Below are 21161 nucleotides of genomic sequence, written 5' to 3' on the forward strand. Positions count from 1 at the left end.
GTTTGGACAACATTTTTGCAGCGGTGCTTTCTGGGAGCGCAAAATGGGTGGAAATATATTTTCTCCTGTCAGGAGGAGATATACAATGACTGGGAGGCCAGGAAGCATGAGGTGAAAATGAGAAGGGAGATCATGGTTGAATGAAAAGAATGACTCAATATATGGAGAAATTGTAATTCAGGTTTATAGGCTGCAACAAAGCCCTATAAAAAATTCAAACTGTGGGAGCGTTGTCGTAATAACAGTGAAAAGGTTTTGTGGTAAACTAACATTTACAGCGTGAAAAGGGACCGGTTGGCTGCACCTCAGACTACATTTGTTCTATTCCTTATTACCAACTGTTTCATTTGGAACAATTTCACTCAACTCAACGTGCATTTTTTGCAGGTTTTGGACACGTATGACATATTTCTTTGCGCAAACATTTGAAACCATGTTTTAAGGAGAAGTCTGCTAGTAAATCGTTACTTAATGTCCGTGCAGCACTAATCAATGACATGTCATAAATCATACTGTCCAGTCAAGGAAAGCATATTCTTTTGTCCTTGTTTTCTCGGCATCCCACCGCGAGTGTGTTAGTCTGCGTGTATTTGCGAATTATTGCTTGTTCAGGGCTTGTCCTGGCCACAGCAATGAGAGGAATGAGACAAAAGAAATCCATCTATTAGATCAGTATCGACAAAGATATGCACGCCGACAGAGTCACTGTGTGCAGGTATGTGTATGCAATAAACACCAAAAAAGACGTTATTAAAACTGAATCTGTTCAGAAGCTGGACTGTGTAGTTCATACACGACCATGAAGCTGGCTCATTAGTGAAGAAAAGCCAGAAGTAAGCGACCAGACGCTCGCTGTGAGGGTGGGATGGAGCGAAAGAGTGTGAGGAACAATCCAACGAGGCAGCAACATGTAGAGCAGCTCAGAAGCAAAAGAAGCAGAGGAAGAAGAGGGACTGTGAGAGAGTCTGCCCACACCCTTCTTTCTTAGCCGAGTACTGATGCAAAGTAGGTAGAGGTGCAGGGAGAGAGAAGGAGAGGGATAAGGTGACGAGTACAGAGGAAGGAAGAAATAAGGCAAGATTCAGGGAAATGGAAGACATACATGTTCTTCAGGGTAGATAATTAAAATATCAAAGAGCTTGACACAGTCAGCCAACATGCATGTTCCTCCCATACTATATATGCACAGTTACACCCTCAGACTCTTCTTTGATGCTTCAGCCGGGCAAACATACATTTTTGATTTCATCTCCTAATCCCTCATCCTAGACTTACAAGCAAGCTGCCAAACCTACACAGTTGATCCCCTCCACACAAATGGCGCAGTGTGCCATAAAACAATAAAAAAGGAGCAGGGATGTGTGAATATTTTTGAGAGAGCTTCTTTTCCTCTTCCTCCTTATGGATTTTCATAGTGTAGATGGGGTGGGGGGTGGGGGCGCCTGGCACCCTGTTATCATTCTAACCCAGATATGTCAGCGGCAATCAAACCTTGTACTTTTCAGCTTTTCAAAGACGAGGCTTGATTTCGGAGGTAGATACGCTCTCTTGTCTGCTGCAGCCTATGGCTCTTCTCTGGAGACAGTACCATCTTTCAGTGAGGATGGATTTAAACTGAATTTTCCCATAAAAAAAAAAACAAGTGGACAGACTTATCAAAATGATCTCACTTCACATTTAGGGTGCACTTTTGCTGAATTCTCTGCAACGTTTTCACTTTTATGGACCCTGTCAATATGCCCCTCATTAGGAATCCAATGTGTAAAGGACATAATGATAGAAATTCCTGTTTTGCTTTAATATAAATTCCCTTTTTTAAGATCACCGTCTTCAACTAAACAGAACATCACCTTTAAGAAAATCAAAGAAACTGATGTTTCTGGTCCAAAAATAACCCAATAAGTCCTATTTCATAGTGATGCAAAACATTGCTAAAACATTACACTATCAGAATAAAATAACTCTACGTTCCTAAACTCAGACCCGGTGCTCTACAGGCTCTCTCAGTGTCTTGAAGCTTGTGCATGTGCTGACTCACGAGCCATCTTGGGTTTTCATGGGAGCGCAATGGTGACGCTAAAATGGAGGCTGGAAGAAAAATCAGCGACGGCCACTTCACGAAACAGCATGGTGAAAAGCCCAACATGACTGACACATTTAGCTGGTCTTGTGAGTTTGGCCGTCGCAGCATGCCTCTCTTTCTCTCTCTCTCTCTCTCTCTCTCTTTCTGTCCCAGCAGGCAGTTGCTGTTTCTCAATCACAGTCTGCTTCTCTGATCTGCCTGCACTTCCGAGTTTGTTTTTCCTGCAGCCTTCTTTGCTGTGTTATTCTCTCTCTCTCTTTCTCTCTCACGGTGACTTGGCAGTTATTTATTTTTTAAATTTTTTTCCCCTTCTATGACACACAAGAGGCTTGATGGTGAAAATGCAATATTCATCTGTGTTCACCATTAGGCAAGCTGGCTGGGAGAGCCGCAGAAGTGAAGATTTAATACAGCCTGAATAATTAAACCACTGGGACCTGTGACTGACACACAGACACCGACCCACACATGCACAAAAACTAAACCACACGTGCGCACGGCCTCCAGACACGGCCTGCGTGCCCGGTTGTGAGAATCTTTGTTTCACATTAGCTCTTCGTTAAGCTTTCGTTGACGCTGTATCCAGTGTTGCAGTCACCGGGGTGAAGCCTGCTGCATCACCGGGGCTTGTCAGGTGGGAGCGGATTATACAGAGAAGCGAATGCGCACTTGCAACTGTCTGCCCTGAACTCCGGTTGCTGCCTAACATTTTTAACATCCCTTCAGGGTAAGCACTTCCATCAATTTAGCAAAGAAAGTGTCCTTCAAATCTGCATAAACGCGGCACTTAATGCAAGCTACACTTGCTAAACTCCACCCTCTACCGTAAATATATCTGCGCTGTTTAGTTGTCTGCTAGGCATACTTCTTAGGAGCAACCCACCCTCCCTCACTGCTTTGTGTTAGTGAGGGACTTGTGCACACCAGAAGTGCACCAGAGATGTTGGGAAAAAAAATAATAAAAGGAAAAGCTGGAGGGGGGAAAAAAAAGACAGGCTTTGGGATAGTGAGTCTAAAAATAGCAACAGAGAAGGAGACAGGAAACATGCACACATGTATATATGTCAGGCTATGCATGTTTTGTTCACCTATATAAGCATCTACGGAAAAGACTGGAATCTCTTGTGTGGGAATCTTACACAGTGCAGAACTACGATGTCAGCGAAGGGCTGAATTACATTACCGGTTCTCAAAAACCACTTACAAGTCTTCAGCTCACCACACTGCTGTCTATTAACATATTAGAGGAATATGCAAGAGAGACTGCCAAAACACCTGATACATTCCCACACTGATTTCCCTTAGGTGGAAATGTGATTAATGCCTCTCAGACAAGCGTCTGAAAAGTTTCCTTTCACAAGAAACCGGGAGGACTGGAGTGCTGAGGACGTTTGAAAAGCTAAAGGAGCTCCACATCTACCAAACCAAACCAAGGGTGAAACATTTGCTGGTCACAGTCTGACACAGATCCATCTGGCAAAGAAGACATGGAGTTTCTTCACCATGTCGCCTTCACTTCCTCTCCGTGTTCCAGCGTTCTTTCTCCCTCTCCCTTCCCTCCGACTGTGGAGCATTTGGAAAATAAATTGCATCACTCTGAATATAATCTGCAGCGTGTAACTGCCAGAGTTTTAATACTTACCTCCCTGGCCCTGTCTTGGTTTCCTTCTACACATTTTCTTTTTTCCCTCCTCTCGTCTCTCCATATACATCTGCTCTCAATTACACCACCTCTGTCCGTCTCTGGTTTGTCTCTGGTGTAATATATGGACCACAAGGAGGAGCGAATTGTTTTGACTAACTGCATGAGGGATATTACATCCCACCTCCACTCATTTTCTCATTTATTTGTGCCGTCTTTACAAAACTGCTTATTTCTTACTAAATGTGGTTTATGCACATCCCCTCGACATACTGAGTGGAGACGTGTGTATATGTGTCCGTTTATATGAGCTCTGCAGTGGGTAAATGGGGAAAAGAGATGCAGGATAAAATAGTGTGCACGGTGACATGAAGCAAAGGGATAAAGGAGTAAGATGGAGGAAGGGATGGAGAAGGAAAAGGACTGGAGTTTGTGCCATTAGAGCAGAAAAGGAAAGGAAGCAAGAAAAAAAAAACGATGAGGAAGTGGAGACAGATATTACCACCAGATACAGACACCAGAAGGGACTGAAAAAGGGAAACAGATGATTTTATTCAACCACACGCCCACTCCTCCCGCCTACTCACCCGTATGCCCCCTGCAGCCCTGTGCTGCTGGTTGTGCTTTGTCCTGATAAGAACCAGCGACAGTCGCACACAAACACACAGCGTAGTCAAACACAAACGTGTGTCTATGCACAAAGAAAGGCTCCTCAAGCAGCCTTGGCCTCCAGTCTGTGGGGCGTCCCTTTTCTCCAGAGAATGTGTGTGTGTGTGTGTGTTTTCTGCTCAGTGTCTGAGCACCAGCCAGGGTAAACACAGTGTGCCAGAATGTCACGGTCCAGGGCCCTCGCACCTCCATCACAAATAATCCAGTCAGCCATAGACTGTTTATGTATGTGTGTGTGAGTGAAAGGGAGCGAGAGAAAGAAACACTGACCATGTGTTCCTGCGACTGAGAATATGTAGGTAGGTCGTAAGCAATGAGTGCATTCACTCGGTTAAGAGTGTGTGAGCAGAAGACGACACTTGAGAAATGGCGCCTGTGTATTGTGATGCTTTGTTCAGCGCACAGTCTATATGAAACCTCTTTTGTCGACGTAATGTCAAGGGACAGTGTGTGGATGTACTTGCTAGCTCAACTGCAGAGCTGCTATGATACACCGCTTTGTCTGTACTGACTGCTGCTTGTCGATATATACTTTATAAATGTGTTAAAGGAAGAAGACATGCCCACACTGACTGTCCCCCCCAAAGAGTAGCTTAAATGAAGGATAGCACTTTCACATCTGTAAAGTCAATCCGTTTCTGGATCTTCTCCTCTGGCAGTATGTCAACAACTCCCCGCCAAGAAGTAGTACAGCACATCCTGCTTGTGCAGGTTCGGAAAATGAGATAACATTAATCAGGAGGCCTTTTTCAAAAAAGGTTTGAAAGAGGTTGCATTTTCTCCTGTTTCCAGCCATGTTGTGGTCAAGTCTCCCCTGGAAGGGTTTGTGTGCATACAGTATCCAGCTGTACACACAGAAAGTACCAGAAATAGTTGTGCAACAAAGAGGAAAAAAAAAAAGAGCTTATGGGAGAAGTTCAAACCCTGCCCTCAAAAATCTGCAGATCGGTAACTCTACTGGGTGTGAGTGTTGGACTGTTGGTCTTGGAAAGGGACACAAACTGGCAGACATAGCTGACCCAGTTTAAGTGTTCAAAAGGTGTTTCCAAAGCTATTTGCCATCCATGATGACGGAGAATGCTAGATTCTTAACCAAGGGAATATTTACCATAAAAGTGCGAAGAGAGACAATATTACCCTGAAGGTGTGTGTGTGTGTATATATATATATATATATATATATATATATATATAAATATAAATAAAACCACAGATGGAGCTAAAGGGTGGAAAGGCAGACGAGAAAGGGGCAAAGATGTCGAGCAAAAAGTGTGTGTATCTGTACAAAGGAGGCACAGAATAAATAGAATGGTGTGAAGTTTATAAAACAGTGAAAAACATTCCATGCACCTCAGATGTGGAGGATACACTAAAATCAAACATATAAGATGTCAGGAATGATGGACAGTGTAGATGATGAGATGTAAAGAGGCAGAATATGAGTGATCACTGTCTTACATTAACAATAATTCTTGCGGCAGAGCACAGTATTCAGACTGGCAACTACCTCACAGAAAGTAGAGCTTTACACCTCTTTTGGAAAAAAGACAAGGAATGTAAAAAGGCCCATAAAACGCCCCCACAGTCTGGACCTAAAACCTGAGCAAACAATACCAGGACTGTTCAAATGTAAGGCTGCTGATTGTTAAGCTAAAACCCTAGTGATAAAAAAAAAGAGGCTTATTAAAGAAAGAGGAAGGCGGAAGAGAGGGGAGAGGAGAAAAAGAAGGAAAAAAAGACAGCGCTGTGCCACAAATCTCAATCAAGTTATCCGGCGCCTTGATTGCTGGAGTGAGACCGAGCCTTGCTTTGCAGCGAAACAAACACTTGAGCATGCCTTAACATAGCTGAGCCCAGCCACCCTGAACCCTGCCTGCAACTCATCAAGGCTTTGGCAAAAAAAATTCCAGCTCGGAGAAAACCGTTTCACTGCAGGGCTCCAAAAGAAGCAGAGAACAGAGGAGAACAGAAAAGAAGGAGAACAGAGGAGGAGGAGGAGGAGGAGGAAGAGGGAAAACTATGATGGCATCGTAAGAGACTAAGAGGGAAAGGTAAATCAGCAAGGAGAAATCGATTCGTCTTTTTCACTTCAGTCTTTTTAGTCTCTCTCCACTTTTGTTTTTTTTTTCCATTTGATTTTATAATGAAGAAACTCCTACTCCCCTCCTGCAATTTTCCACCCAGTCGTTCCTTAATTTAAGAGTTTGTTTGTTGTGGCATTGGAAGCATTCATGCATACTTGATTTGGAAATGTCACTCATCATACTTATTTTCTCCAAGCTCACTCTGTCAATTTATTTCTCTGCCTTCACGTCTCATCGCTGTTTTGACAAAGTCAGCTCACGAAAAAAAAAAAAACACACTTTCAACCTTTGCCTGTCAAAGCTACTTTTGCATTTAAAATAGGAACAATGGTTTTTATTGGCTAATGATGCTGGTAAATAAAATGATTTAATACAATTAAAGCAGAGAGGGAGGGGTTGATCATGTTGGTATGAAAAAGGGAACTTCTCACATCCATATTTCATCTCTTGGCTTTGGTCTTTTGACCGGCTGGTTTGATCTTCCCTCTTAACCCTACTATGTTGTCAGTACAGCACAGCTCAGACCGTGGAGTCTGGCGGGAAGAACATTCACCTTTCAACCCTGTGTGAGCACTCTATCTGGCCTTTGATCACTGTCTGAGAATGAGTCTTACTCAATCCCATCTACTGCATTCATTTGCACTTGAGAGCGGTAAAGGTCTGAGTGAAATGTCGGCAATCAGGAGAGCCGATTTCACTTGTATGCTAAACACAACTATTTGTATTCAGGATCAAGCTGGAGCGTGGCAAAAAAAAAAAAGAAAGGACGGTCTGAGGTCTAAATTAAGGGTGCGAGCATATGTGAGCACAGATACCCACCGACCACAAGCAGAATCATTTCCATTTTACCAACTACTAAATAATAAAACACAAAAAAGGCACATTTCTGATTCCTTTCTCCTTTTTTTTACCAATATGTGTCACAAACAGAGCGTGGAAGGTGAAGAAGAGAAATGAGAAAAAGATGGGTTGACTGAGCATCAAAGTTGTGAGGGATGAGGTGGAGAGAGATGGGCCCTGCCCCGGAGAGGAGAAAGGATAAGCCTAGCCTACAGGAAGAGCTGTACTTGTTGGTGCATTGGGAGCGAAACTAATGGATATGGCAGCTAAGAGAAGGATGATGAATGACTGTGCATGCGTGTGTGCGTGTGTGTGTGCAGGTCACTGTAAGAATGTTTACACGTTTCTGCATGGAAGACACAAAGCGCGGTAGATGTTTGTGTGTGACGGAGATGATGGATCCTCTACTGGAGCATGTGGTCGGTGGTTTCTTGGACAGACGAGGTGACAGGAGAGTTCTCTGTGTCCACATGCCACCGTCAAGCCGGTTTGTCTATCCCTGCTTTCCTCCCGCTGTCCGATTCACTGTAACAATCCTTCAATCTCTTTATCTCCCTCTCCACTCGTCTCCTACTTTTTGACATACAGTCTTTGCTCCGGGCCATCCCGTTTTACTTCATAACCGCTTTTGACGTATACTACGAGAAATCTCCCGTGGAATATCCCAGCATCATCTGTTATCAGGAAAAATGTGCAACTAAATAAGATACATTATTAACTCATCTGACTACATTCTGGCCTCAGTGATAAGCGGCTCCATAGGAAAAAAAAAAAAAAAAGTCAAATCAAGTGACGATTCAGCTCTACTGTAAACAGATGCAGCTACACCTTACTCTAGCACACGCAATGCCTCAAAAGACCTTCTCATGGCATGCCAATATCACTACTGAGTTTATATCTGTTATTTTCCTTTCATCCCTTCAGGCCCTTCCTGTTTATCCACCCGTTACCCCTCTGGCCTCCTTCAGCTCACAGTGTGCTAGCCAACGCTCTCCCCACGCCTTGCAGGTGGGTGCTCTAATCTGCTAGCTTTAGCTCTGTGAGCCGCTACGGCACGGCCAGCATCTTGTTTTGGACGGGCAGGGAGGCTGTGGTTTAGCAGGCTCGTGTTTGAGATTCTGCACAGCTCTGGTTGAGGGAGGAGATAACGAGGAAAGTAATTGGATGAAGGCTGACCAATTAATAAAGGCCAGTGATTTCGACTGGCCAACAAGGGGGGAGGGGGGCTTTAATCTGCATGTAGATAACAGAATCTCAGGCTAAAAACATGAAGAGATAGCATAGAATTCTGTTTTTGTGCATGTGTGTGTGTATTTATGTGTGTGAGGCTTTAGTGAGATAAAGCACCAGCATAACTGTCAGTCACTTGGGAGAGCAGTGGGTTAACATCCATAAGTCCATCGAGAAGATATGAATTTCTGTGCATTTTTTTGTTTCCATCAAAAAAAAAAAAAAAAACAGGCCTGTGTGTGCCGAGTGTAGGAATAAAGAAAAGAGAAAAGCATTACCCAGGTCGGTGTCCAGCCTTGCATAAACTACAGCAGTTGACAAACACTTGTTATGCCTTGCATGACGCCTGCTGTAGCTGCCACTCAGCACGATTAATATTAGCTTTTATGCTAATGCAGCATTTGGCTATGTAAGAACAAGGCAGTATTTCCATACAGTCATTCATCCCAGCCTGTTTATGGCCTTATGGGCCACGACAGAATTATTGCTGCACAGTACACAAGCTGTTGTCACTGTGCCAAAAACCACTATTACACATACAGACAGCAGACACACAGCAGGAGGATGTGAGGAAAGCCGGAGGCAAAAGTCACAGCGTGTGGGGGTAAAAGTATATGTGTAGTTGCGGAACATTTACGCCTATGTTGGCATAATGTGTGCTTTGCATGTGGGAGGAACGGTTACATTATGAGCAATAGTAAAAAAAATAAATAAATAAATAAAAAAAGCTATATTACTGTTAGACTTACCATATCTGTTGCTAGCAGAGTAGCCTTAGTAAGACATGGTGCCATTTTATTTGATTTTTTAAAGTTATTTCACATTCATCTGAAAGCAATGCTGCACGTGACAGTCCGCGGGGTGCACCTTACCTCAGAATTGTTGACACGTCCCTCCTGGAAAGAGCAGTCGTTGGCATTCTGTGTGCACAAGTGGCGGTACTTGCACCAGTGGCACGGGAAGGAGCCGTTCACACAGGAAAGGCAGCTAAGATAGACAGAAAGTAGAGGACACCATTCAGCAAAGTTATTTGCTTTCCAACACACAAGCCTTATTGTTGCGCCACCTCTTCCACGGGTTTGTCATCATTCTCTTTTATCAAAGTACACGTTTTTACAAACTATGGAGTGCAGCAGGGGAAAACGGTGGATTGTGAATATAGAATTTGAAATAAGGACCCAGGGCAGGGCAGATTTCCTTGAAGTATTCAAGCAAAATAAACACTGAGTGACTCAGCACAGCATAAAATAATAGGTTAACATCTAGAATGTTCCATTTTTCATAAAAAAAAAAAACTTTCTATATTTTTCCACACAATACTTTGTGAAATGTTTGTAACCATCTTCAGAGGAATCTGTATTGTCCCGTCTGGAATCTTCTTTCCCAACAGCAAGTTACAACTTGCCTGTAACTCTCCATCGCTTGCTGCTGGTGTATCTCAAAGATCCCCTCCAAAATCGGCCCATTCTACATATCTTTCCCCTTTTTCTTTCCCTCTGTTTTTTCGTTCCCTCTATTCACTTGATTGTAAACCTATCTTTGTGTCTCTTCATCTCTGCCTCTCACTCCATCCCCTTCATTTTTTTCCCTCCCTTTTCTTTTTCCAAAGCTCTCTTTCATCCATGGGGCTAAGAGCGCTCCACCATTTTAAATTCACCTGCTTTAGCTGAGGCGAGGTGTCGACAGACAGGCTGAAAGAGAAAGACGGGAGACAGAGGAGAGGCGACGAGGGAGGGAGAGATCAAAAGCAGGTGGATTTCCCTGACAGAAGTGTAGACGCCAGGCATCGTGAGAGAGAGGGGGGAGAAAAAGGGCAGTGGGTGTCTCAGGGGAGACGAGGAGGAACATTAGGTTGAATGTTCCGGTGTGTTTATAAATCTCTATGCTTGTATTTACGTCTGAAGAAACCCAGGAACGAGAGTCAGACAAGTATAAGTGTGCACTTCATCAACAAAGCTTCATGTTATTGGTGCTCTCTAAACCTTAGAGACATGCAAAGCCATTTGATTTCTCATTTTAGTGTGGAGTATTATCTAATACAACATTTATGTCTTAAAGAAAATTGTTTCATCTTACTACAAAGCTTACTAAACTGCAGTTCACGCAGTTCAGTTTGAGGATTTCAGGACTGTGACTCATTTAGCTACTGGGGGTTTGTGCGAGCATTTGGTTTGGTGGAAGTACAATAAAATCGTACATTTAATAAAGTCGAGGTAGGAAAGTCAGCGGGACGATTAGTATTCAACCGTATCTTCCAGGTGTAAATCTGTGCGCATCTGTCGGAGCTGGAATGAGCAGACTCTTGACGAGCTCTCAAGTGTGTTTTAACCCTCTGTAAAATGCCAGTTTCCCTTCTCATCATGTGCATGAAAAATGAGGGCTTTAACTCTTGAGCTCTGAGATGGAGCCCATATATGAATCCATCAAACCCTGACGTGGATTCATTTGGATCAATTAGGGCCGCTCGTTTGTTAGGTGCACACTTTAAGCGATCATTTCCAGCCCAGACCCCTCCTTTTGAGGGAGATCAGAGGCTGGAGCTTAATTCAATCCCATTGCCGCTTTAATTGACCAATTTAGCATTGTGCTGACAGAAGCTGTCCATTTAGAATGAAATATATGCAGCTAAGGAAATAACAGGCCTCTTAATACCACACAAGAGCAGAGAGGAGATTTGTCAATGTTGCCGACAAATGGAGTGAAAGCGATTAGGCTACGCTAGGTTAGCCACAGTGCGTAGACTTAAAGAGCAAATCTGGGATTTTAGTTCAATGTTTGGTCCCAAAGAAGCTAGTGAGAAGTCGAGGGAGTGCCGTCAATACTGAACAAAAGAGCAGATGACATTACTGATGCAAGACAAATGAACACCAGCTAAGTTAGCCAGGCTCCCTGTGTAGCTTGTTTACGTTTCTTTTGTACAGTAAAGATAACTATTTTGAAAGTCAAAGAGTTTTTCTCTTTGTTCAGGGCACACCAGCGGATCATTCCTCATCAAAATACACTACAAAACCGACTTAACACAGCAGGTAACCCAACTTAACAGTCAACAGGACGATGTATGGTTAGTAGTTCACATGAGTCATCACAGCTGTTGCCAAGGTTTTTTTTTTTTTTTTTAATAAATCAGACCTGAATCTTTTATTCATGTCAAATCAAGCTTGTTAGTCTTATCAGTGAGTTTGAAATAACGAGAAAAATACCAGCAGGTAACCACTGCCTACTCTCTTTTACTTTTATGCCCACGGCTTTTGATATAAAAGAAGGTGCCATTATTTATGCCACCAAGGCCCACGGCAGGGCCTGTCTAACAACCCCCTACCGCTCATTCTACGGTTCCTCGAACTAACCAGGCCCCCTGTCACAAGCTGCCACTGGATCTCAAAGTCTCTATTACAGCCTGGGAGCCCACTTTTCAGAAAAAGCCCACCCAAGGCCATTCAAGCACATGCAATTCTCTTGATCAGGGGCGGGCTCCACGTTTCAGGCCCCCCAGTATCGCCTTATTGCTTATTCCTGTCCTTCTCCAGTGCCTGCAGCCATTCGGTGGCTTTGAGCAGTTGGAGACACGCTCCCTGTATGGCCACGCTCGTAATGCTAATTTAATCTGTTCATATTCAGATGCTAATGGAGATACGCTACCTTTGGAACAGCAGTATTTCTTCAAGGCCAAACACAATAGACTGTGATTTCCTCCTCTCTTCTCTGCTGGGTCAGTTTGGAGAGCTGAACACAATCCGCTTTCCTAGCGAGGTGCGTTTGACGCTCTTGCACTTGGCAAAATGAGTTATTTATTGGCTACAATCCATTTGAAAGGAGAGAAGCTGAATTACTTCCCTCTGAAATAGTCTATGGTTTCTGGAGCCCTTTGAAATTAGTAAAAGGGTTAATAAAACACATAGGGGCTATAATTTTCGAACATTATTCCAATAACACATGCCTGAGTTTAGAGAAAAATACATTACTCAACATGCAGCACGCATTGTATAGTTCTTCCAAGTATTAGACTGTAGATGTCTGTAGTCCCCTACTTTTTTTATTTTTAGCTCACTGCTTTTCAAGTACCTTCGTCACCTCTGTCAAAAAGCTGCTCTTTCTTTCTATGACACTCAATACAATGATTATAATTATCCCATGTGCTCTGTAAGCCACGCAACTAATGACCCAGCCACTGTCCAAGTCAAACGGACCACAGTGAGGAAAGGTGCTGCATATGACCTCATGCACACACTTAAATTATTTCCAGACTATCCATCTTTATTAAGTGCAGAGCTGTAGAATGGGAAAAAAGCATATGGAAATATTTAATTAAGGAGCAATCATGGCCGTGGGTGATTTTCTATTTCAATATCAGCCATCCTTAAACTGAAACACTGGGAATTCTAATTAAATTAATACAACTATGCAAATTTATGGCATTTTAAAAAGGCAAGGGCCAAATCGTAATCAGTTGATTAAACAAGCAGGGGGGGCGTGCGTTTTTGGGGATCAGGGGTTGGATGTCGGAGTGTGAGAAGTACGCTCACAGGAAAACTGCTGGGACAATTCCACTGTCAAGCTACATTTCTACCTTCCAAAAGGTTGCATTGGAATCAATAGTAGTGAAGTAAGACACACTATGATGGGTCATATAACTAGGCATACAGTATGCTACTGGAAAAAAAAAGCACTGGAATTCACTGACAGCTACTGAACACTGTTCTGCTAGGAAATGTGTTTCAGCATCTTTCAAGAATGTCTGCCTCCTTCACAGGGTAAAAGCCTGCAGTATTTTGGCTCTGAACTCATTAAAGTGGAACTTAGCTCCGTCAAGAATGACCACACATTCTGGAAACGGAGCCTTGCATGTGAGTTTGCAGCCATTACGCCAACAACATTACCGGTCTGATCTCATCAGACGCCACAAACTGAGACCTGGGGGGGCAGCGCAGCAGCGTCTATGTGGGACAAGGATCCAGCTCCAAATGGGCTTCTTATCTCAGCATCTCGCCTCGCCATCAGAGTCACTGGAGAAGATGCAATGCGCCTCGTCTGTAACTTCATTAAACATGTCCATTACATCACTCAGAGGATGTATTAGATCAGCGCAGGGAATGGATTTAATCAGAGTTCATTGAGGTAATATCTTCAAATGGCCGACTCTCTTGTACGCGTCACTTGTCCTACATTTTTTATGCTTCATTTCTGATGGGACATCATGACTTATTGCACTCATTAGGAAAATATGCTGCACTTTTATCTAATTATGCGTTTCCTATTTTATAAAGCCATTTGTACTCACGGGGTTTACATTTTGACGTAACATGTACTCCAGTTGGTAAAACGCATTGAGAGGTAGAGCAAACATTAGAGGGTCCTTGTGGGAGATGAATTAACCGCGAGTTGACATTGTAAACCACCACACCCATAACCAACTGAGCTAATGATTTTTGTTGCGGCAAGGGATTTGTATAGGAGAGCAGGAAAATGGGGGGTGGGTGCTGGGTTAAAGGTCACAGAAACGGATTAGGTGTCCAAGACATTTAAGGCCTCAATGAGCTCTAAGTGACACAGTGGGGAAAGGTGTGGCTGTGCATGCTCATATGTGTTTGTGGACAATCCTCGAAGGAGGCTATCTAGCATCCAGAGGGAAGCCAGGATGGAGCCCTGCGGTACTCCAGGGGCCTCTGAGCCATCTGCTGCCCCAAGGCTAATACCCCAGCAGACGATCCAGCCTCTCCTGGATCAGCCATGGTTTGACAGGAGGGAGGGTATTGTGTGGGGGTGGGGTGGGGTTGAGGAGTTGGAGGATTCTTTTACCCTGGCAGGGTGCATTGGGCGCGTAGCAGGACTGACCTTGGGGTGTGGCTCTATGGGTGGTAGAGATTTTCAGCAGACGGTGGATTAGGAGGCAGTTAGGATTGGGCAGAGAGCTGGGGGCATCTGGAGCGTGAAGGAGACTAACTCATTGGAAAAGGCACAAGATTGTATTCATGATATTAGCTTGTAACAGGACCTGCTGCTGTATTTCTTGTGTGAACAAGTGCAAATCCAACACTCACATAGCTAAAGCTTTTTCTCTTTTTGTTTTCCTCAATCAAGTCAGAAAAAAACATGTATGAGGTTTGAGTTTGTGATTGGGAGGAATTACAGGAATTACCACTGCGTAATGAGTAAATCACACAAGAATCATTAGTGTGTAGCGGCCCATGATAAAAAGAGAAGAATTACCAGCTCTTAACCCAATCGGTTCTCGCGTATGGCACATTTAATGTTTCACTCCAAATGTAACTCTAGCCTCCTGGGGAGGTCAGAGGGGGGTGGGATAGATATGTGCATGAGAGCGTATGTGCGTCTCTCATGGATAGTAACATGAGATAACCCGTGGGGGATGCTGGACAAAGATGCCATCTCTTAGAAGAAAAAAAAACGAAGACAAAAAGAAAACGCGAGCGAAGAAAAAAACAAGAGGAAAACGACCTTCAAATAAATGAAAAAATATCAAATCATCCCAACTTACGACTGGTGGACGCTGCAATTGTAGAAGACAAAGTCGACACTGGCAAACTTCTTGCCCGTCTCCTTAGACTTGAGGTAGAGCTTCACCACCCGCTTGTCACCTGCATGACAGACAAAGCCAAACAAACATCAATCCCACTGTTGGCTGCATCTTAATAATTTGGGTAATGAACCCATCTTAAATAAATGACCAAACAAATTTTAAACTGCTTGATCAGTGGAAGAAGTTTTCCCTTTCTACTTGTTTCACCTCGACAGATCACACATAGACACACACCAAGGCAGACTGTAACTTAGCAACACGCTTCTCATGTCACAACCACAGTAGGGTGGCATTAAAAATAGCAGCACCGATCAGTGTTTGGATGCCAGGGCAGATGAGAACTAATAATGGGGCATAATGGGCTCAGCTGAAGAACATCTGAGTAGTCTCTTTGACGAAACTTGCAGCAAACTGTCTTCAGTGCTTTAAATGTGGAGTTTTTTTCTTTGCGGTGTTGACAGAATTGGACGTGAAACCAGTGCAAATCTCTCTGAAAGAAGTAATAAATATATAAATATGCAGATATTTTTAAATGCGACGGTAAACCACACTGACGTTACTGCTTTGAAAAGGAGTTAAGAGCACAACCACTCATTTAGACAGCAAAAAAACAAGTAAAACGACACTGACAACAGTGCATAATGCATGATAATGGCAATTCAAAAACTGTTCTATTTTAAGCAAAAGAAATCTGGACTGTTGCGTGGGCTGTTGAGTGGGATTGGGTGGCTATTATTGGTAGTGACAAGGAAATGTGAATATAGACAAACGAAGCAAATCAGCTGCAACATTAAAATTCTGTTTGAGTAAATGCACAGCTTCCGACTTCACTGTTAGCAGTGCACAATAGAAATCCCTTAAGAGGAGACGATCAGCCCCTGGTGATGAATGTGCAGCATATGATGGCAATGACAGGCCAAAGTCAGAGGGGCAGCATTACATAAAAAGTCAGGAAGAGGATAAGAAAGTGAAGAGGATAAATACAGCATAAAAAAAACTAGTGAATGGAAAAATCTTTCATCTTTACATTCCTGATGTTACCATTACTCCCCCGAACCACACCCTCCCTGCCCTAAAGACCTAATTTCCCCGTGACTTCATTACTCATTGCTTTATCGCTTTTTATTCCTGACCTTTGTTCCTAGTGATCGGAGCGATGTCCCTGGCAGAGGGAGACAGGCAAAAAATGTGTCCACCCTGGATCCGTCCCTCTGTCTCCACATAGTCCTCGAAGGAGCAGTTGACCCCCGCTGACAGATCGGGCACATTACGAGCCTGAAGGACCAGCTATGGAGAAAGAACGAGTCAGACAATCAGTGCAAGATCAATGGAAGGACATGGAGTACATGGATTGTTATAAGATATGACATGAGGGTTAATGGAAGTGAGGAGAGAAGGGAAGCGAGGCGTGGGTGTGGGTGTGTGCGGCAGTAACATGAATAAAAAAAAGTGAGTGTGCGTCAGTCACGGCGAGGTACACGTTAATGTGCGGAAAGAAAGAGAAGAAAACCGCCATCACTCAAAGCCCCCGTGGTTAGATTGAATGGGAGCTCTTATACACAGGTATATGTACAGCTAATTCATTCTAAATATGAAGACGATGAAAAGCAATTTCCTGATTCAATCTACAGACATGCTTATAGTTGAAAAGGAATTCGTGAATATTCATGAAAGTCCATGTCAAAGACAGAATGGCTTGAATGAATGCTACAGGAGAAACATGTCTGTCAGCTATAGAGTTGCACGGTTATTATCCCTTCTTCTGCAACATGTATGCAGCCTTCTGCTGTACCAGTATTCTATCATGTTCACTCCAAACAATAAAAAAAAAAGTTTTCTGCTTCACAAAAACTGTCTTGGTTAGTTTTTAGACATAATATCTCGAGGACAGGGGTGTTCGGTAAATTAAAAAAAAAACTTTTTCCTATTCTATGAACCAGTTATGTACCAGAGGCATGCTTTATAGCACCAGCTTTAACCACTGTGGTGTGTAATGTTTGGTCTGCTGTTTTAATGGCTGATTATTTCACCAGGCTATTTCATGAGAGCAACCAGCAATTTCCCAAAGTTGGTGGTGTAGGAACTTGATCACGCTTTTAAAAAAAAAAAAGAATCGGAGGTCTAACTCAAGTTGACTTTTGTACAAACCCAAATTTGAAGATATTAATTTGGATGTGCAGTAAGCAGATTCCATTACCAGTTGACGGGTCAGGTTATCTGTTTGTCCTGTTTCCTTTCTATCTGCTGAGCTAAGGAAACTGCCTGGTGTCTGGGGCATTGTATTTAACAGAGACACGAAAGTGTGCTATTGATCTTATCATCTAACTTGTTGCCATAAAACTCGGGATGTGGCTCTAACGTAGACTGGATCATTCACTGATCACAGGGCTGCCGATTCAATCAACAGCCGCTTCTGTGCACATGTCTGTAGGCCAAAGCCTTCCTTGTAAGCACGCCGCAGCCGATGTTTCAAGAAATGTCGCTCCTCACAGACGCTTAAGCTTCTTCTCGTGTTATTATTATCTTTTAGTTTAAAAGATAAAACAGGACAAACTGAAACTTGGCTTCCAGACAAGTGAATACATACCTGAACCTCGGACATGGTGACAGAGATGTTTCTAGGCTGAACAGTCAGCTCCACGCACTGCCTCTGGTCCGTGGCAAACCTCTGAGGCTCTCCTGCTCGCTCACAACGATCCTTACGGGAACATCTGGGGAGCAGCAGCGGGAGAACAAAGAGAGGATAGAGGAAAAGAGGAAAAAGAGAGGAAACGTATGGGAATGATAAAGAGCGGTTGAAAAGGGCCAGGCAGATGAGAGATGTGATGTGAGGGAAAAGAGGGGACAAAAGGAACAGTTCATTTAATATGACAATCGTATCAAAACGATAAATATGTACAGCCATCAGATTTCTGTACGTCACACAAAAATGAGAATAGTAATAAAATACAACCAGGTTCATATCCTTCCCCAGTCAACACTATAGGCCTTTAAATCATGACCTGATTGGTCTTGACATCTGTGAAAGAACCGCTAAGCTCCACAAACATCCAGTCCCCCCTCATCTTTTCACTTTACTGTCCCACCCTTTGCAAACTTGTCTGAAGATTCCCAGGCGATTGTTAACGTTTGATGCAATTCCAACCAGCTGCATATCAATGTAGTCAGCAGTGCCGCCCCCCACCCCCCACCCCCCACACACACCTTATAACAAGCCAACGGATTGTGCTAAAAATCCCCATGTAGCCCCGTTTTGTTGTCGTTTTACTATTAGCTATTCATAATGCATTTGCTTCACCTTTGCGCTAACAACAACCGGTCCCACTGGTGACAAGAAAGTGCTGATGTGGCGCTCTGCAAGGCTTTAACAACATGAGGGAGGCAGAAAAAAATGCTAACTGCCTGCTCCATACAGCAGCTCCCTCATTCCCTTATTTAGTTAGCCTTCACTCACGCTCAGGAAGAAAACGCTGTCGCCAACCAGTCCCCAGAGAGTGGCTGATGTGCAAACACACACATATACGGTGCGCCAGCAGCAGGTAAGCATGAAGGTATGCACGCGTTTTCTCAAAATGAACTTCATTCCCTTATGCTGCTCCTGTGGTGTGCGAATGAAATGTGCTCTTTTGTCTGGAAACACCTCCGTACGTGTGACCATGAATCTATTTCTCATTTAGTTCTGCTGCTGATTGATAGCAGCACCACTTTTAATACGATGTGGCTGAAAATACCAGAGGGCTGAAAGAAAAGCTTATAAATAATTTGCCTATTAATACGTTGCCACATTTGGCACAATTAGGCAGGAAATGAGCAAGAGACAAGGTCAACATGTGCCCAAATGGAGGGTGATCACCGGTTCAAGTCCGTAATGAGTGCGCGTGTCATTTCAAGGATGCTAGTTTCCTGAGACAGAGAAAAACAGGCTGTGTGTGTGTGTGTGTACTTTGAGAAAACGTGGGTGATATGTACTGAAAGTTTAATTAATGCAACGAGAGATGGAACTATGCCAAACGCTTAAGGCGACCCAGATATGCTTTCACATCCTGTCACCTTTCAATAACATGCAACTATTCTCTCCCTCTCTCTCCTGGGTGCGCACACAAACCCTCCAGTCAGAGGAAAGTACGCAGGCCTACAGACACACACTGTTAGCCTACACTTCTATCACCGCAAGTGTGTTTGATGAGCGATTTACTAAACATACTGCAGCAACAAATGTTCTACTTACTGTTACATATCCAACCTTGAACAGGAATTTTAAAGCAAACAGAACATAATTCAAAGACCAAACACAAACACTGGAAATGAAAAAGTAGTTGCACTAGACTGTTTATACACACACAAAAAAAGAAAAAAGAAAAAACGCCACCCAGGAAAACAATGAGAAGTCAATGAGAATGCCGAGCTACGATGTGGCACCACACATTCAGCTGAGAGACTCACGAGGATGAATGTCCTGGAAAGCGCTTTCATAAAGTTGCAACAGGGTGTTAAAGTACAATTTGACATTTTCGGTCAGTTGAACTAGATTTCAGAAAACGTCTGTTTACACATGTGGGAACGATGTATTGGCCTCGGTTACTTTTGAAAGTCCCTCCACTCGGAAATGATTTGCTGAAAAACAATATTTGCTTCACAATGAAAAAGGGCACCAGAGTGGAGTGAGTTAATGAGTGTGTGCGGCACTTACACGTTGTGGAGAACACACCAACCACAGTGAGGGTCTCTGGAGCCCAAACACTCCCCACAAGTGGTGTACTGCTCGCAGCTCTCCACTGGAACTCTCACCACCTGCAGAGAAAGAGAAATCAGAGACAGAGTGGTTGAAGAGAAACGATCAGTGTCCCTGTTATCCGTCCAGAATGGAAACAGTACATCCACACTGGATTTCTACAGCTTATCAGAGTCATTCAGTTTCAAACGTGTTCAGTCAGAGAGCGTTTGTGTCCGAGTCCATGTTCCTGAGAGAGGAAGTGAGAGTTAGTCAGTGAGAAGTGTGCGTGCGCGCGCGCGTGTTCCGGTGAGTGATTCCAGGTTCAGCGGTGTGTGACAGCCTCCAGTCAAGCACATTGCACGAGAGGCCTTGCAATGCATGCTGGGACACCTGACAGGTGGCCGTGGCAACGCTGCTGTGATTGACAGGTGACCTAAAAAAAAAAAAAACTAAAAAAAAACAATAGGAGGTAGAGGAGCAAAAGGCTAGATCCAATGTGTGTGTGCGTGTACGTTTGTGTGCGCGTGCATTTACAAGAGAGGCAATTTAAGGGTCTGTACAGAACCTGTGCAACAAAAAACCTTGTAGCATCAATGTGACGAGACTGTGCGCATAAGAGCGTGTGTGCAACACCCCGGCCACAGTGGATGCACAAGCTTGATGACGGGCTACAGATGTTGCCGACGAAACGGGATCAAGTGTGCGAGTTTAGCCTTCCACTCCAGTTAAAGGTGATGACAGATGGTTCGCAACATAGTCCCAGTGGGTCTTGAAGTGTGTGTGTGTGTATTTCAAGATATTACCAAGAGATCAAAGTGTGTTTAAAGGTGTGACAGACAGATTGCGAGCTTATGCACACAAAACTTGTACGCAACAAAGTAGTCACGTGTGTTTAAAGGGGCACACATGCTGCATGTGACACATTCAACTCTTCCTTAAGTGCCCAAAGCTGATGAGTTGCCCGATCCCAATTTCAGGATGTTACACACACACACATTTAATAGTGTGTGTGTATGTGTGAGAGAGAGAGAGCCCGAATGTATTAAACTGTCACTGCAGGCTACTTTTAAAATCACATGGCTCAGGACGAGCCAGCTGATCAGTGAGTAACAGCATTTAACAGAGCCCGCACTATGTTAAACTTTCACATCACAGACACACATACATTAAATTTAACCATGAAAGTCTTATTGAGGAGGGGACCAAAGTGGGGGATTTTTCACGAGGCAGGGATAAGAGGGAGACAAGCGATGAATGGAGAGATAAGAGAAGAAAAACACATGGAGGAAAAGGAGCAGCCGTTAGCTGCGAGAAAGAAACCAGGTGGTCGATGGAATGCAGCTCCAAGACATTAAACTAGGA

At 43.6% G+C, this 21161-nt stretch overlaps 1 protein-coding gene across 5 annotated transcripts in view; it reads right to left on the reverse strand.

The window, feature by feature from the left end:
* Positions 1-21161, reverse strand: part of plxna1b (plexin A1b) — a 181584-nt gene that overhangs the window by 62958 nt on the left and 97465 nt on the right. For all 5 annotated transcript variants that reach the window (XM_075460537.1, XM_075460534.1, XM_075460536.1 and 2 more), the window contains exons 5-9: positions 19776-19876; positions 17673-17796; positions 16219-16372; positions 15044-15143; positions 9420-9534 (exon numbers count right to left, since the gene is read on the reverse strand). In XM_075460537.1, the coding sequence (XP_075316652.1) occupies positions 9420-9534; positions 15044-15143; positions 16219-16372; positions 17673-17796; positions 19776-19876 (594 nt within the window). The remainder of the gene's footprint in view (positions 1-9419; positions 9535-15043; positions 15144-16218; positions 16373-17672; positions 17797-19775; positions 19877-21161) is intronic.

The sequence above is a fragment of the Odontesthes bonariensis genome, chromosome 3 (assembly GCF_027942865.1).
Source record: "Odontesthes bonariensis isolate fOdoBon6 chromosome 3, fOdoBon6.hap1, whole genome shotgun sequence".
NCBI lineage: Eukaryota > Metazoa > Chordata > Actinopteri > Atheriniformes > Atherinopsidae > Odontesthes > Odontesthes bonariensis.